Here is a 17252-nt window from a genome sequence, read left to right on the forward strand (position 1 = left end):
AGAGTCTGGATGCTGATGAGAGACAGGGGAAAGCAAGGGAGTGAGAAACAGCATCAAAAGTGGGGGGACGGAGGGAGAGGACGAGGAGAAAGAAAAGAGAGGGATGAAAGAGGGGGAGCAAGATGGTCAGGGGGGTTGTGCCGGTTCCTCAGTGGTTCAGGATAGTGGTAGAAAGAAATGCAATGTCCTTCCTCTGAGTGAGCCGGAGAGAGAAAAGGGGACGTAACCACACCATCCTCTCACTAGATGGGGGAGTGGAGGGGATGGGGGAAGGCTCGGCTGCTACTGCCGTATAAAAAGCCAAGCCTGAGAATCCGGCACCACAAACTCATTACACATACACACACACACATACACACACATGCACATACAGATCCAGTGGCTGCTCTGTATCTCTCACACTCACCCACTCGCATCCTTTTCTTTCTCTCTCTCTTTCTCTCTCTCTCTCTCTCTGTCTCGCTCCCTCTGTCTCTCACTCCATTCCTCTGGGATCTGCATCCTTCTCGCTTCTTCTCACAAGTCAGATTGTGTTTGTAAGTACGGGCTGAATGTCTCCCTGTGTAAGCTTGGGTTTCTTTAGGTCTTTTTGGATGTGTGAGTGACTGGTTGCCTACTTTAGTGTGACTGAGCAGAGCAGTAAGGAGAATCAAGTGTATGTGGCTCTCTGTCTCACCCTCACACACTCGCCGGTACTCTAGCAACTCTTCTCGGGATCTCCGGATCCCTTTCAACGGTGACAGACTCCTCACACCAAGCAGTCACCATTTCTGCCCCCGGGAGACCCACGCTGGCAGCTCAGCCCCTTCCCCGACTCAGCATCGGGAGGAAGACCCTGGTGGCGGCTGCTGTAGGGGTTATGCTGGTCCTGGTGCTGGTCGTCCTTATCCCTGTGCTCGTCAGCTCTGTGGGTACAGATGCCAGCCACTATGAGATGCTGGGCACCTGTCGTATGGTGTGCGACCCCTACCTGAACAAGGGTACTCCGGCCAGCAGCACCAGTTCCACCGGTCTCCAGGCTGAGGCAGAGGCGCTAAGCGACCATAGCAACGTGCTTCCACCCTCCACCTTACAGCACGGCCCACAGGGGAAGCCTGGCAGGCCAGGCAAGCCCGGACCACCCGGACCACCGGGAGAACCAGGGCCACCAGGACCCGCTGGACCGCCTGGTGACAGAGGGGATCAGGGGAGGACTGGGATTTTGGGTTTGGGGGGGGACGGAGCTATCAGCACGGCAACCTACAGCACGGTACCAAGGGTGGCCTTCTATGCAGGGCTTAAGAACCCCCACGAAGGCTACGAGATCCTCAAGTTTGACGACGTGGTCACCAACCTAGGCAACAACTATGATGGCATTTCGGGCAAGTTCATCTGCAGCATACCTGGCACGTACTTCTTCATCTACCATGTGCTGATGAGAGGAGGGGACGGCACCAGCATGTGGGCAGACCTCTGCAAGAATGGCCAGGTTAGTGCTTTGAAACTTTTTTTGAAAGTTTCCTTTCCTCCGTGTCCCTGCTCCCCTGATGCTCCCTCTCCTGCTCTCCCTTGCTGCCTGCTCCACGGCGCTCTCTCTTCATTGTAGGAAACTTATTTTTCATAAAAAGCCAGCGAATAAAATGTGACATTGTAAGCCAAGCGTGCGCATCTGCCGTGCGCCTCCAAAGCCAAGAGCGCACAGCTGTGGCACCCAGCGCGCCTGGAGATAAAGATGTGTCGACTGGTTGTAATTCGCGTCTCCTCTTTGCATGATGCTTCCTGACATTGCCGCGCCCCGCCATCCAAAGGACAGTCACAGTTTGGGCTGAACGGGAGCGCGCGCCGATCTTTTTGCCTTTACACAGTCAAATTTTGACATTTTAGGCATTCCGCTTTTTGTCAATTAGGATTTAATATCTAGGTGAATTCAATTGTAGTTTGTGTCGGAGTGTTTTCATTTGAGTGTTTTAGAGATGGAGTGATCTGGAAAACGAATCGGTTGGTTTTGGAAAGGTTTGATGTTGTAGCCTGGCTGGCATTTAATTTGATCATCAGGGGTTTCGTGTATTTTATGGGTGATTATTCTGTATTTCGAGTTATGTTATAGTCACGCTTTAATTATTATTATTATTAGTAGAAGTAGTAGTAGTAGTATTCAAGTACGCAGTACGATATTACGATATTACGTTATTGTTTTTGTTATTATTATTAACAGCCTATGTGTAGGCTAAACCTACCTTCCGGTTCTTTTATTACAAATGTCTTATATAGGCTAGCCTAACTTTTAAACTATGTGGGCTTTAGTGGCTTGTTTTGCGCTGCATGTAGAGGGGAGGGAGAATATTAGAACATTTGCTTTACAGTATTTGAACCACATACCTGTGCAAACCTACCGGATTGTGCAGTCTGTCCACCGCTGCAACCATCTCTCTTTGCAGTCGTGTTAAATGCATTAGGACGTCTCCACGATCTATTCTCGGCTTCTTTGATGCATCATTTTAATGGGGCTGTAGTTTTATTTTTGCGCCCCGCAGGGTCTTCTTAGTTTGGTTAATGTGCCTAGTTTGCAGCCTTCCGATCAGCTGTCAGATCTCTGATCTTCAAAGTGGCTCCGTAATACGTTTTGCCTGTAAAAAGACAGATGTTAGGCTGCAGATATTGCAGATGTTGTTTGCTTTGTTTACTCAGGCTGCAGTGCAACTGTGTCTCTTTCATAAAGTTTGTTGCCAGAATTACAACAAACACAAAAAAAAGGAAAAGTTATCGTTCAGAAAAAAATCTGCTAAGAAGCAACCTGTCATGTAAAAAGATGGTTTTCTGCTTTCACGTAGAAAACAATTTCAGTGACAAAAACATAAAAAATTAGGAGAAATCATTAGACAAAAATAGAAGTTAAAAGCCGCATTACATTGCATTACATTTCAAACATTGTCATGAGTCTCTGATTTTAACTGCGTGCTAAGCTGTACTTTAGTTCCTCCCACCAAATCTGTGTACTCAAAGTGAATTCTACACATGGATGTAGATATGCAGCTATTGACATTTATTTTTCTTATTTTACACAGTGAGCTCACGCTTACCACAGAGCATAGGAAATGCATAACGCATTGTCTCATGAACATTTGGGGCTTCTAATTCACTGTCAGCAGTCAGAAACACATAGCCCTGCAATGAAATGAGATACATAATAAGTTAAAGTACACCAAATCTGATCCTCCAACTGTCATTGCACATCATTTCCTAGCAGCTTCTGAAGTGTTTCACATCTGCTGACTTTAAAATCCTTTTATTTTCTTAAATTTTTAATAATTTCTGCCAAGTGGAATATAAAAAAGCATGCCAAATAATGAAGTAAGATTAAAGCAGAAATATGTTGGGGTCCCACATTATGAGTACACTACAGTATACGTTTATAAGCAGCGTGGGGCTAAAATAACAGCTGGCATCGCTCTATAGGTGAACCTGCAATCTCACCAAGACAGCCAGAGGTTAATTCCTTTACCCTCACCAAGTTCACACACAGCAAGAAAGAAAAAGAGTTACAGCAATCGCCTTCTATATATAATGTCTCACTCAACAGTAATGTTTATGGGTGGGTGTAAAAGCATTGATATATAATAGGGGAAGAGGAACATATGTTCCTATAAAACGCCTTCTGTTCCCGCTTCGTTTTGATCCCAAGAGGAGGGTGTGGAAGTACTTAAGTTAGACGCACAGTGTGCATCTCTAGAGACCCGTGTTATGTTTATAAAGTGGTACGTGCGTCTCTTTCACTGTCTTCCCCTGTCCTATGAACAGTGTATACATAAAACAAGCTGTCTTCTTGCTATGGTGTTTATTAGGTTGTGTGTTTGGCTAATGGAGAATACCCATGAGCCGTACTCTGTGTAAATGACTGTGAATGGTTATAAATGTTGGGCCAAGTTATGCTACATCATTGATGAAGTGCTGAAAGTCAAACTGAAGCTCCTACAGTCACAATGGTGCTTTTCTCAGCTCATTAAGACTGCAAAACACTACACTGTGAGTTCGGACAGGGGAGGCCAGGGAATTGCAGACAATAGTAGTATTTTATCATCTTTTGGCTTTAGTGAAGCAGTGGGTTTCCAGGCCCTGCAGTGCTGTTTCATTCCAGCATGGGCTCCTCCCACTCCAGGGGTTCTTACACGCTGTGTAGCATCTATGGGTTACTTTATTGTTCTCCTCTTCTTCCACTTCCAGAGTTCAATATAAAAATCCCGATACTGTCCCCCCCAACTTCGACACATTTCAAGCTAGACCAAAAAGTGAGCTTCCTGGTAAACAAACAAATAAGAAATCTATTTTCAGCAAAGAACACTTTATCCGCTTTGCAAGTTTCTCTCCGCTGAGCACTCCTTTTGGCTTTTTCATTGCCTGTTCTGTTACTCACGTGCCAAATATTCCAACCAATCCTAAACTCTCTCTAGTAAATCCATGCTTTTCTATGTCACCTGTCTTCGACACATCCTAAGAGACCCAGCAGTGACAATGAAGGTAAATACAATGAATGCAGTTGAAGGGGGAGAAAGAAAAGAGGACAGAAAAGACATCGTTATTGTGCCATTGTGCCACTGAGTCTATTTAGTTGTAATTAAAAAGCTTGAACTAGATCCAGGATGTGTTTGCGCTTCTTCTCTCCATTCCCTTCTTAATATTGTTATTAATCCGCAAAACCGTTTCAGAGTTAATTAAAAGCAATGACTTCAGCATCAGTCTCTCAAGAGTGCCATAGTGAATAATCACTCTGTCTCCTCCTTTAATAAGCTTCAACGTCCTTTCGTGCACATGGCTCTTCCTTAGCAATTACCGCTGCAGTCTCCTCCTCACATACACACACATTCACACATGCTCACAAACACACGCACACACACACACACAGACGCGTATGTTTGCCCCCCCTCCCTTCTCCACCCCACCCTCCTAACCCACTGCCTCAACCCACCCCAACTGTGCATTGCCCTCCATCTCTCCTCTATGTCAGGTCTACAGGAACTTTTCCAAAGAAGCAGAAAGTTTTCATCTTAAAAGGAAAACTTCTATTTTTTTTTAAACAGCAAAACAAAATCCAGATTGCAGCATCACAGAATCGATTTGATAACACACAATGCCATCAATTTTCTTCTATGCTCTCAAGTGAGGCATCGCACTATAGCAGAATAAACAAGAGCGTCCCATCCTTTTCTTAGATTTGGTTTTTGTGCTTGTTTTTTTTTTATCTCAAAGTGTTGCTTAAATTCAGTTGTGTGTCATTTCCTTCTCACACTATTCCCCTCAGTCCATTATTGACACCTCCAAGGGGGGCTCCAGCTATGCTGCACATGAACACAACCTGGCCTGTTTCTCCTGTTGCTGTGCATTGGGTTTAGCATGTGGTGCCAATCCGGACATTAAACATGGGAACTGAGCCATTGGCCAGGAGATCTGGATGAGGGTCTGCTCCGTTTGATTAGGTTACATGCTCTAAAAGAAAGGTGTGAATAACAAAAAGAGATTCCATGCAATAGTTTGTCACTCAAGATGGGCAGGGGTCTTTAATGATTGTTTTTACAAGATTAAATGTTTAGGGTTTTTTCCCGTACAAAAATGTAAGAAAACATGTGATTGCAACCACTAGACACCTAATTTATCTACACACACATACTGCAATACATAGACTTCATTGATTTTAAAATTCTGGTAATGTTCCGACCTGCTATTCTTCATCGTGGTCTGACTTCAGCACTGAGAGGCCTCTGTGTGCCTGCCTGGTGTAACAGAGAGACTCTGTCTGAAATAGACAGACAGGGTTTGAGAGAGCCACCCTCAGTCCCTAAGAGTCTTTGCCTGTGGTACTGATCCCCGTATGTGTATGTATGTGTGTGTGTGTGGGTGTGTTTGTGTATGCATCTACGTGTCTCTTTCCTTCTTCTGACAGACCCATCTCTTTCTGTGTGATGTATACCGTGGCATATCTTTTATAATCAGCCAGAGAGGTAGTGGAGGCGGACCTTTGGCCTTGATCTGAAATTGGACATTGGATTTGACACTCTGCCGAGTGGAACATTAGAGCAGGCCTAATTACGTGTGAGGGCTATGAAATGAAGATTGGCCTATGTTGTTAGGAAATACCACACAGATTGGAAATGTCAAGATGACATCGAGCTGTCATCCGCAAGCACTGGGAAGACAATCTTTCATTTATTGGTGAAGTTTCAAAACTTGCTCAAAAACTGCCCACCTCTTGTCTGTAATAATTGTATTACTAAAACATTTTACACTGAGCTCCTTAAATAGAGAACCATTAGAGCACAGCAGTGCACACACTTGCTGCGCTGACATCTCAGATTGAGTAGCTCATGAAATACTGCTATAACGTCTCATGTATCCGTGAGAGCAAAAACATACGGTCTAAAAAAGGCTATGGATAGTCTCATGTGGCTGGCTGACTCAAGGATGCTACAGTATGGTGTTGACTCACAAGACTTCTTCATTATAATGAGGACCATATGGGAGATAGACAAGTGCCCCTGGCCCTCTTATGCAAACAGCTCTCTCTCCGTCTCTCCCCACGCCCCTGACATTTAGCCGTCCCCTGAATTCAGTCTTCAGTGATACCCACAATTATGCTTTCCCTCTTCACGGGAAAACAGCAAGTCAATGGCTCAAATGACTCACAGTCGGCTACATAAATCGGTGTGTTTAACACATTTTGCCCCCCTCCCCCCTTAAAATGAATATGGGTAAGAAATCAACAATTGCCCAGTAAGAGAGGATAAAATGACCACTGTTGGAAAAACGCAGGTTATAGCAAATTTGACAGTCTGCCTCTCATCCAACACTTACACAGGAACTCTCTTTGCCTCATTTTAGAGGAGTTGTTTTTTATTTAAGGAAAAAAGAGAACATTTCAGCGCCTCAGGGTTACTAGGAAGCACAATGGAAAAATAGGTTTAGTGTGAACAAAGGGTGAAAATTTTGCCGTAAAAGTCTCTTTCCAGACTACGCCTGGAGAAGTGATTGTGGTTTTGGTGTTGGGGCTAGAGGCAGACAGTGCGGCCTATCTCAGTAATTAACTGAGTGTGATGAGTCAGACTCAGGAGAGAAAAGAGTGGCTGGATTGCAGGTCAAAGTTGATGCCTCTTCTTCCCATCACTGTTTCCTTAGACAAGCCTCTTTCAGTGGCTCTTTCAAGAGAAGCTGATTTCTGAAGCTGAAGCTTGATTTCATCCTCTTTGTCGCCACCGCTACAATTGCGATACAGTTATTCTGGCCTCTAGAAGGTTTCTACAGCATTTGGATTAGAAATGGTCCGCTACCTTTTTTGCTTCCCCGATACCGATTGTGATACCTGAACTTGCGATTGGCCGATACCGAGTACTGATCCAATACCAGTGTGTCATATGTTTTATTATGTTTTAACAACTGTATAATACTATCCCTGTATGGATGTGATATGATTTCTATCTTTGTTGTCGGTCTGGATCAGGTTACACTCTTTGTGAAACATGAACAAACAAACAATGGATGCCACAGAACTTTCTTTTATCATCCAGTTTGTCAGTTCTAATGGAAAAAGAACATTAATAAACTACTTTCATGTGGATTTTCTTTAGTTTTTTTTGTAACGTGGTAGCGGATTGAGTAAAACTCAAGTAGTTTTCCGATACTGATACCAGCGTTTTAGGCAGTATCGGAGGCGATACCAATAGGAACATCTCTAATTTGGATCACATATCGGTGGTGCAACCCCGTCTCTCCTAAAAGTAGCATTCTCATACAACTAACTATTCTCAATTAGGTTTCAAGAAGGAAAACATATTTTATCCCAGATTATGTTTGTGTCAAGTCCTTGTACCACACCGGGCGCAGTTTTAAACACGTGGTTAACATTGTGTGTTGGAACTAAAGTACTTGGTTAGGTTCAGAAAAAGATCCTGCTTTTGGTTAAAACAAGTACATTTGTTACGTAACTTAAATTGTGTTTGTGACATAACTTAAGTACATCATGTAAATGAATTTACTTATGTCACATAAAATAAGCCAAAGCTGACTTTTGGTTTGACACGTGCACAAACAGCGGCTTCCTTGGTGAAAGTCCTGTATTAGTTTGACCCATCCCTCCAGCCTGAACTAATCCCTTCATAGACTTTGATTCGAAACGTCTAATTTGTTGTAGCATACATAAAAAAACAAACCAAAATCCAGGATTAAATACAATTCCCTTAAAGTATAATTGATAATGCAATTTAGTTGTAGGGTAAGGTCTTTTATTAAGGGACAGGGCTGGATAAACTAATGAACCAGACTCATCTTTGGCACTAACTTCAGCAATTTCATAAACAGCGAGAGGTTTTTGCAGCAAAGTCATTCTGTTTCAAAGGAGCAGGTACAAAGAAAACAGCTGGTGAAATTAATTCAGGAAGCTTTTTCCTTTGCTTGTCTGACAGATGGCAAATCTCGTGTTACCATTTCATTCCTCTTATCATGTTTTCACTTGGGTTCCTCAGACAAATAAACCTGTAACATATAGGAGATCTGCCGTTTTCTGACACCGCAATTCTCTTGCAAACTATCCTAATTTCCTTTTCTCATTCAATAAAATTGCATCTTGTGTGTGGTGTGTGTGTGTGTGTGTGTAAGTGTGAGTCTCAACTTCAGTCTGTGTGTTTGTGTGTGCGGTGCAGTGAAATGTTGGACCTGGCTCAATGCGGTGGCGAGGTATCTAAGCTGCTATTAAGCATGCAGTTCACGGCTGGAATGTTCAAACACAATTAGTCGGCAGTGCACTTTGATTTAAGAAGGACCAATAGACTCGTTGATCCAAAATGGAGGCTCAACATCAAGTCAACAAATCCCTGTCAGAGAATCCACCAGACATGTCCTTGTCAAAGTAAGAAAGCCTCTTGTAAGACGTCCTAGTGGGACTTTACTGGCCCCTCCTGCACCAGACACAACAGATAAAACTTCAAGCTGTCAGGATTTTCATAAACAGTATTCTAATAAGGGTTTAGAATAGAAGCACAATACAGATGCTGAATGAAAATAATGTAAAATGCCTTCTCAATAGAGACTGACTGTAAAAGACAGACCCCTTCATTGTGGAGCAATGACAGTATTTCAAAATGTTCCACAAATTCATCTCCAATTTCTCACATAAACACTTGGGGTGGGGGGAAAAAAAAGTATAAAGTATAAAAGTATCAATCTTTTATTATATACGGGCTGGTCAGATTGTTTGCTTGACCACCAGATTTTTCAGTGAGATAAACAAACAGAGAAATGTATCTTTTTAGATAAAATAGATGTTGACAAAGTTTCCTTTAGGGGACATAATTTGAAATTGGGGAATAATGAAATAGATAATAGAAATAGTATTGTTTTGTGACAAAAGTATTGTGATGATATCATATCATAAGGGCCTCTGGTGATTCCCACCCATAATAAACAGCCGTATTATCAATAAATGTATAATGTTCATTTTTACAGTACAGTAGTGCACAATGCATGTATTACCTATTAAGCCTTGTCTCCACTCAGAATGTTATTCAATCATAGCCATCACGTTGAAGATGTGACGGATGCAAACATGCACGAGCAGCCACGAGGAAGACAACACCGCCTGACACCTAATTTACCATCGCTGGAGCCGGCGCTTACAGCCTCATGCTTTGTTTGTCCTGTCAAAGTTCCTCTACATATTCTGTACCAAGGTCACGCACTGCTAGTTGGCTGTTTGTCCTGCTCATCTCTCACTATACATCTGCGATACCCTGCATGTAAAACTCACATCCCTAACAAGTCCATGTGTGCACTGAAGACAGAAAGAAAAATAGCTCCAATAGGAACTCCCTGATGATTATTTCAAAAATAGTGAGAGACTTTATTAATGCGTGCTTATCATTGAAAGCCTGCAGCAGTTTGACTCAGAAGGGGATAAAAAACCATTAGAGCAAAAAACAAAAAATATAATCGTGGAAGAACTAGAGACATTTCAAGGAAGTTTGCTTTCACCAGGGCTTTGCTCATTCCGTCTCTGCTGAAGGAAAATGTTACATTTAAATTGTCTACCTCCTCTCCACTAAAACCATAAATCACACATGAAGCACATGGAGATGGCTAAAATTTAGCTCCTTATAGAGCAAATGAAGAACGTAATTTAAAGGTATTACACATCTGTGACATTGCCATCTGTCCCCAGGTTATGTGTGAACACCTGGAAAACAAATATTTTGATAGTTTCATTAAAATCCCAACCAACAAATCTTCCTGAGCCATCGTCATCCACTCCCTCACCATTTCAAGGCGGTAACCCTCTAATAGGATGGTGTTGACTTTGCACACTCAGGGCACATCTTATCATATTAATATGCTCAGAACAGGAGGCTTTGTTTGCACATCGATATGAGCTGTGCCAGATTTAATCAGGAGGATAAACAATAAAAAAGTACAATATTCCATATATTACTCGTGCATCTTAAAACTTCTCCTCTGAATTGAATTATCCAGATTAGCCTTTACAGTATCTGCACATGTTATACCAACGTGACTTTCACTGTCCATGGCATGTTGTTTCAAACTTTAAGGCACCTTCCAAACAGTTAAACATAAAGAGCTGATTTGGCAGATAAAGTAAAGTCTTTTTCTTATCCAGCCTCAGGAAGGTCATAAGGACTGAAAAGTAGCTGTAAATAAATTATTTTGTGATTATTTGAAGTGCTGTGCCAACGCTTCATGCTCTTTAAAAGTTTTGTGCATCCCTTTTCTTGGTCACCTTCCATTTTACATTGAGGGTTTCAACCTTGCTCCGCTCTGCTTCACAACTCGAACTGAAGGCGACGCAAATAAGAGTTTTCTCTTTGAAAAACCTTTCAGAGAATGTCTGAAGGGGTGCAAGAGGACTTCACAAGAAATCCAGCAGAATGCTCAGCCACTATCCGGCCTATGACTAAAAACAATATTGATGATTTGAGGGCATAGATATCTGTAAGTAATTAAGATTGTACATTTGTATTCTGGTAAAACTTTTGAGAAATATTTTGCAGTTCACACTCTTGAATTTAACATTGAATCATAGAACATCAGTGTTAATAATGGTCATAAATAGTTGTTCTTCTCACCCAGAAACATTATGGCAGCACAAACAATATTGATTTATGTGGGGATATTAGCAGAGATGTCGACCCACCCAGTCCTACTGTACCTAAGATGGAGTGTTGTTAAGAGATGTTTTAACCCTAACCCTGAAGCAGGCAGCCTGGTTTGGCCAGGTTCAACATAAGGTGTCAAAGATATGGCACTTTACCACTTAAATTGGTAGTGCAGGATAGACTCACTCTAACCTTCTCTGTTTGTCGTGTTTCTCAGAAAAAAAGCACTCACTGTAAGCCTTACATACTTCGCTTAAGAAATGCTGTAGTTTCTGTCACAAGCTTTTAATTATTGTGTCAATTAGAGCTTGGAAATATACAAATGAAAGGAATAATGTTCTGTTTAGACTATCATGTAGTGCAGTGATTCAACTACTAAATATTCAGTACCAGCTTTACATTTTCTATTTTAATAAGACTTTGCACACCATTGCACACTTATGTTTCCAACAGCTGGTGGTTAAAAATCGCTCGAGTGTGAGCTGAGGGTTTAGTATTAACAGTATTAGTATATCATATCATATCATTGGTATCAGTTTTATGACAGAGAAGACAATAGGAAGAATATCCTTAATGAAACATAGCTCAATGAACAGAATCCATAGAAAAGGTCACATCTGGAAAAGTGTGCAAACTAGAAAGAAAGAAGAAATATAAAAAAAAGGGATTATTTTAAAATAAATCTTGAAATCACTCATTTGAATTGCACAAAATTTAAAGAAAAAAAAAATATATATATATGTATACATATATATAATTAGGGATTGTACTACATCTAAATGTAGGGGAAGGGAACCAGTTCCAAGCTCCCTGTTATGTTTGGCAATGGTAATGCTTTCTGTGCAGGAGATCTCGGTCAGTAGCTGGCCTCTTCTAACATTTGACAATATGCCAGTTGTGTAGACTCCTTAAATAGGGCCACTAATTATTGGGCATCCTTTATGCCGCATGTTGGGCTAGCTTGTCGAAACCCACTCGAAAAACAATTATTTAAAGCTGTGTGGACAAACACGGAGCAAAAGTAGGGGCCAGAGTGATCTCTGGAGACTTGATAATGAGCCACAAGAAAATACTTGCACGTAAATGCACGTAAACTATTGATTTTGATTCAACCTTACTGACCAATCTAAGTGACTAATTGGCTTATTTAACCAATGGATGCTTTGAAGCTGTACAGTGCCTTCTTTTTTCATCCCAACAGAAAATAATGACTTTTTTGTTCGATTCTAAACTATTTAAGTTACAACTGATGCAGTTCTCCTTGTTAGTTACTATAGCACTGAGATACAGCGCAGACTGTAAGCACTTGGAGAGTTGGCACATTTGTCGGTGGTTGTGCTCTGAAATAATGCCTACTGTATGAGGTTAAAGTACCAACTTTAAGTTTTAATTTTGCATCTACATTGGCTGGACAGTTTAGGAATTATGACCCTTTTTATAGTCAGTTTAGTTGACCAAAGTTACCTGACAGATTAACATGAATGTAAATAAATTTAATGAAGTCCATAACTATGAGCAGTTTATGGCCCGAATAGACCCACAGACCCGGAGATACACTGCCAGGCCTGAACTGCAGCCAGATTCCCTTCTTGCTTGTTATGGGGGCGTTTTGCTTTAAGTCTAGTCCCTGGCCACTGATGCACATGATAAGTTGGATTGATATCAAGTTAATAAAGAGCACAGGCCATAAATGCGTTGGTTGTCTAATGTTCAGGGTCATCCCCTGCGGGGGGGGTGGTCTATTTTCAGGTCTTGGGGAGTACTACTATATATGATAGTTGCATTGTGGTTAATGTAGGCACAATGTTTTGACAAAGAAAGTGAATGCACAGAATAAAAAAGGTTGAATAGTCAAAAATAGTTCCTAAGTGCATTTCCTTGACCACAATGGAAATGTTATGAGGTCAAGAAAAGATCGAAGGAGAATACATAAGAACTTAAGAAAAGAGAACTGCAGGGCTAAGAAAATCTGAGTGCACTTGCACTCGCCACCGTAATTATGCGACGGTGGATGTAATTGACGTGGGTCTGCCGTGGTGGAATATAAGCTACCAGTTATGAAATAATATGAAAAATGCTTAATAAGCCTAACATTGTTGTGTCCAGTAACTTACAAGATGATCGGCGTTTCTTGTTGGTCATGTTGATCATTTATTTTGTTATTGGCCAAATGGTGTATCACTTTAAATGCAAGGAATTGTGGGACAGCATGATCTCCTTTCTTGGACTGTCCGGTGTACCCAATGCTAAAGGAAAGAAGTAAGGAAGCACTGAAGCACCTTTCCTTATCATTTAGAGAATTTGACCAGCTCTTATCATGGCTGCCACTTGTAGTAGATCCTTCCGGATCCTTTGACTCAGTTAAGGACCTTCCTAACAATTTGACTACAGACGATATCTCTGGTTCTGCTCTATATATGAATCATTTTCAGTATTCTTTGTACCTGCTTAAATACCAAACACTGCACTTTACAGAACAAGGTTTCCATGTTGTGGCGGATTATAATTAATTAGATCTCAGCAGACAAGGCACACACCACACACCACAAAAAACATCCAGTCTTTGACCTTCACTGTATGCCACTGCTAGTTTCTCCCAAGTACTTACTCACCATCCTGAAATTTAAATCACAATGTATTTAGTCAAGAGAAGGCTACAGTCTTAAAAATTGCAAATTGAGCTACAGCATGATATAGTAGTCATACATTCCTAATGATTACATTACAATTTCAGTCTCTCTGTCACACTAACACACTCACGCTTGAAAACACAGCCATTGTTTGGCACTGCAGCTACACTGTCCTCCCCGGAGAGACAGCATGTTTGTGGTAGAGGTATTAATTAGCCAGGAAATGTTATTTAGAAACCTCTCCAAAATGTCCTATAGCCAGACTGTGGTGTGCGCACACACAGACACACATACATACTGGCAAATATAGCGATGAAAATTCCTGTGTGATATATGAATTCATTCCAAAGTTTCTTGTCATCACGCTCTGTGCGTAATGAAATATTTCTGCTTACATTCAGTGGGCGTCCTTCGTGTCTCTTTTATTATATTTCTCAGTAATATCCACCACAGTGACAAGCCCATAGAGCCAGCCTTGTGGTTGAGTTTCTGAAACTTTCTCTTTCTGTGGACCTTTTGTTCCAAGGTTGAATGTAAGGTCTTCTAGAAAAACGCTGGCTTGATTGAAGCCATAAATCTGCCTGACAGAGGTCTGCCTGACCCTGTGTTTGGTCCTGTGGATTTAATATCAATATGAAGAACTGTTTTTTGCCATTGTTGTGTCCAGTAATAATTTAACTTCAAAATGAAAACTAGTGTCAGTATTTAAAAAAAAATTACTAAAAAAAGATTTTTCTTTTGTTTGTTTATTTCTTTGGGGGTAAGTGGTACGTTCTTTGTGCAACAAATGTTACTCACAGTTGCACAGTGGATTTTCAGACTAGTGAGTTTTTAGGGTCTTTTCTTTGTTTTCTCTTTATTACATCTGCCAAAAGAAATGATGGTTTTACATTTTGTTTTAGCCATTTTGGTCTTGTTTGGATGTTTGCTAGTTTTTTACTTATTTGCAGAATATCTCAAAACCTTATCAAGGATCAAATGTGATGATATTTAGCCCACGAAAGACTATTTTGTTGTCTAAATCCAAGCATAGCCCTGGACATTTTCAAAACAATTTTTTTTTATCATTAAAATAACAAATGTTGAGAGTGCTTTAACTTCTGTTTTACAGTAATGGAGACTTGCAGGTGTGTAGGTCTACGTAGTACGCTATGAGAAAATGACAACCTATTTGGTGGAGTTTTCTAAACGAGAAAAGGCAACATCTTAACGTGTACTGTATCTAACAAGCCTACCCATTCTCCTACATGTTCTTCTGTCCATGTCCTTTCAGGTTCGGGCCAGCGCCATTGCCCAAGACGCTGACCAGAACTACGACTACGCATCCAACAGCGTCATCCTCCATCTGGACGCTGGGGACGAGGTTTACATCAAACTGGACGGAGGGAAAGCCCATGGAGGAAACAACAACAAGTACAGCACCTTCTCTGGCTTTATCCTCTACGCAGACTGAGAACAGACAGACACAGAGACAGTCAGACAGGAAGAGATTGACAGAAAGTAATGGGGATGGTGTGTGTGTGTGCGTGTGTGTGTTAAAAGCTGGAATGCTTTCTAGTTTTCCTAATTCTCTCCATCATCACGGACACCTCTGCTTTGTAGCCATCAGTCAAGACATCCAGGCTCTGTAGCCGCGCCTGAATGCAAAGCTCCGGAGGACACACTGAGAGGGGCCGGGTGGGAGGAGTGGGACGTGGGGGGGAGGTGGGCTGGTTACTCTACACTCCTCGCCACAACACCGACGTGTCAGAAGCTCCTTGCTTTCAGTGTATCTCCTCTCCATTGCACGGAAACGATCAACAACCAAAATGAAAAACCTATAAAAGTGGATGATCTCACCTCTTCTCTCCACCGTGGCAACAGTCGGCTGTGCTGTCAGTGGACTTGATTGACTGAAACCCCATAGTGTTGTTCCGTGCAATTCTTTTCCTAGTGTGTTTTTATTTTGTAGACATGCATAATATTCTACACAAAGGAGATTTAAGAAGAAAAAAAAGAATATATTTGTCCCTTGTGAAGATATCCTGTTTGACCGAAAGAACGGGTTTGTGAGATGTTTTTTGTGATGCAGTTCAGACATCTAACAGCTGGGAAAGAAATCTTTAAATCAGTATGCCATGGCAGTGGGTGTTTTTTCTTCATCATTGGGTACAGCAAGGTATCTTAATATTGTTCATGTGGAGAATAACAATGCATTCTGCACTTTACTTTCCAATGTATCTGAAAAAGGAGACATCTCATAGCGACAATGTCTTTACCATGAACCACCTCACACTGTTCGCACACACACTACGTCCTGCTGCTGTTTGGATTAAAAGTAGAGTTCAAATCGTCTCCTCAATGTTTTATGTAGATGCTCTGATCGAATCTTCCGATTCACAGGTAACCTAGTTGAAGAGTTCTTTCTTTTTTGCTGTGCTGATCTCCAAGCCTTCTTGCACTGTAAGAAAACAAAAAGTGGCTTATGAAGAGGAGGGCAAGAGGGGGGGGGTCACAAAAACAGAGAGAGAGAGAGAGTCAGAAGATGGTGGGGAGGTGGAGGGGGTGTTTAGGCACAGTAACAGTGAGTGGGCAATTGTTCCGTCTCAGTTTGTCTGAGATTCACTGGATGTCATCCATTCATTAGCTGCATACTCACTGACACACAGGCATTATGGTAATATTTACTCAACTTGGCGGCCTGACAGCTTGCTTGATAATGAAATTGATTGGGTGAGTGACTGGGTCAATCATGACTGCACGTTTGTTCGTGTGTATGTGTGTGTGGTGCGTGCGTTTGCACATGTGAGTATGTATGTGTCTGTGCATACTAGTGAGCGTCTGCATTTTAGCATGTGCCGTGCCATAGCTACATTGTTCTTTTTCAGAGTTATTATGTGCCACAGATATTTTCCTCAGCAGCCAATGAGATTGTGCTCTGTAGGGTGGGGAGCTTCTATAGATATGAGGAGGAGTACAAACAGCTTGTAAATTAAATCTATGACATGTTTGTCTATCTTATCTTTTGGAATTGTTGAATACATTTAAATAATAAATGGGATTTTTTGAGTGACTTGTCTCATGAGAATTCTTGAATCCCAAATACGCTAATTAGGGAAAAAGATCTGTTAAAAATCTCATTTGTTCTAACTACCGTGCAAACAACAACATAACTGGAAATGTGTGTTTCTTGTTCTGTTTAAGAATTTTAACAATGGCCTGTTGTGCAAACATTAAAACATATTTTTATCAGCAAGTCCCTCATCTCTCTTTTCTCTCCAAAAACTAAAGTATATTTAGGGGGATGGGTGTAGAGGGAAAGATGTCTGTGTTTATGTTTCTTTCGAACCATCCTAAAGTGGTCCTGTGGAGCTTCTCTCCATCTGCAAAGGTGTGCTTGGAGATAAAGACCCTCCAACTTTAGCAAACATCCACCAGAGGCATGATATACCCAGCACGCAAGTGTGGATGGAGGAGAAAGGCAAGGGGGAGGGGGGACTGACGAGATAGAAGAGGA

General features: G+C 41.5%; 1 protein-coding gene across 1 annotated transcript; it reads left to right on the plus strand.

Annotated features, from left to right (window-relative positions):
* The first annotated feature begins 257 nt into the window (after positions 1–257).
* LOC117958390 (C1q-related factor) lies at positions 258–16991 on the plus strand. Its single transcript, XM_034894724.1, has 2 exons — positions 258–1468; positions 15030–16991. Exons 1-2 carry the CDS (start codon positions 860–862, stop codon positions 15207–15209), a joined length of 789 nt encoding a protein of 262 aa, XP_034750615.1. The 5' UTR covers positions 258–859; the 3' UTR covers positions 15210–16991.
* The last annotated feature ends 261 nt before the right edge of the window (positions 16992–17252 follow it).

Source organism: Etheostoma cragini, chromosome 15, assembly GCF_013103735.1.
Source record: "Etheostoma cragini isolate CJK2018 chromosome 15, CSU_Ecrag_1.0, whole genome shotgun sequence".
Classification (NCBI taxonomy): domain Eukaryota; kingdom Metazoa; phylum Chordata; class Actinopteri; order Perciformes; family Percidae; genus Etheostoma; species Etheostoma cragini.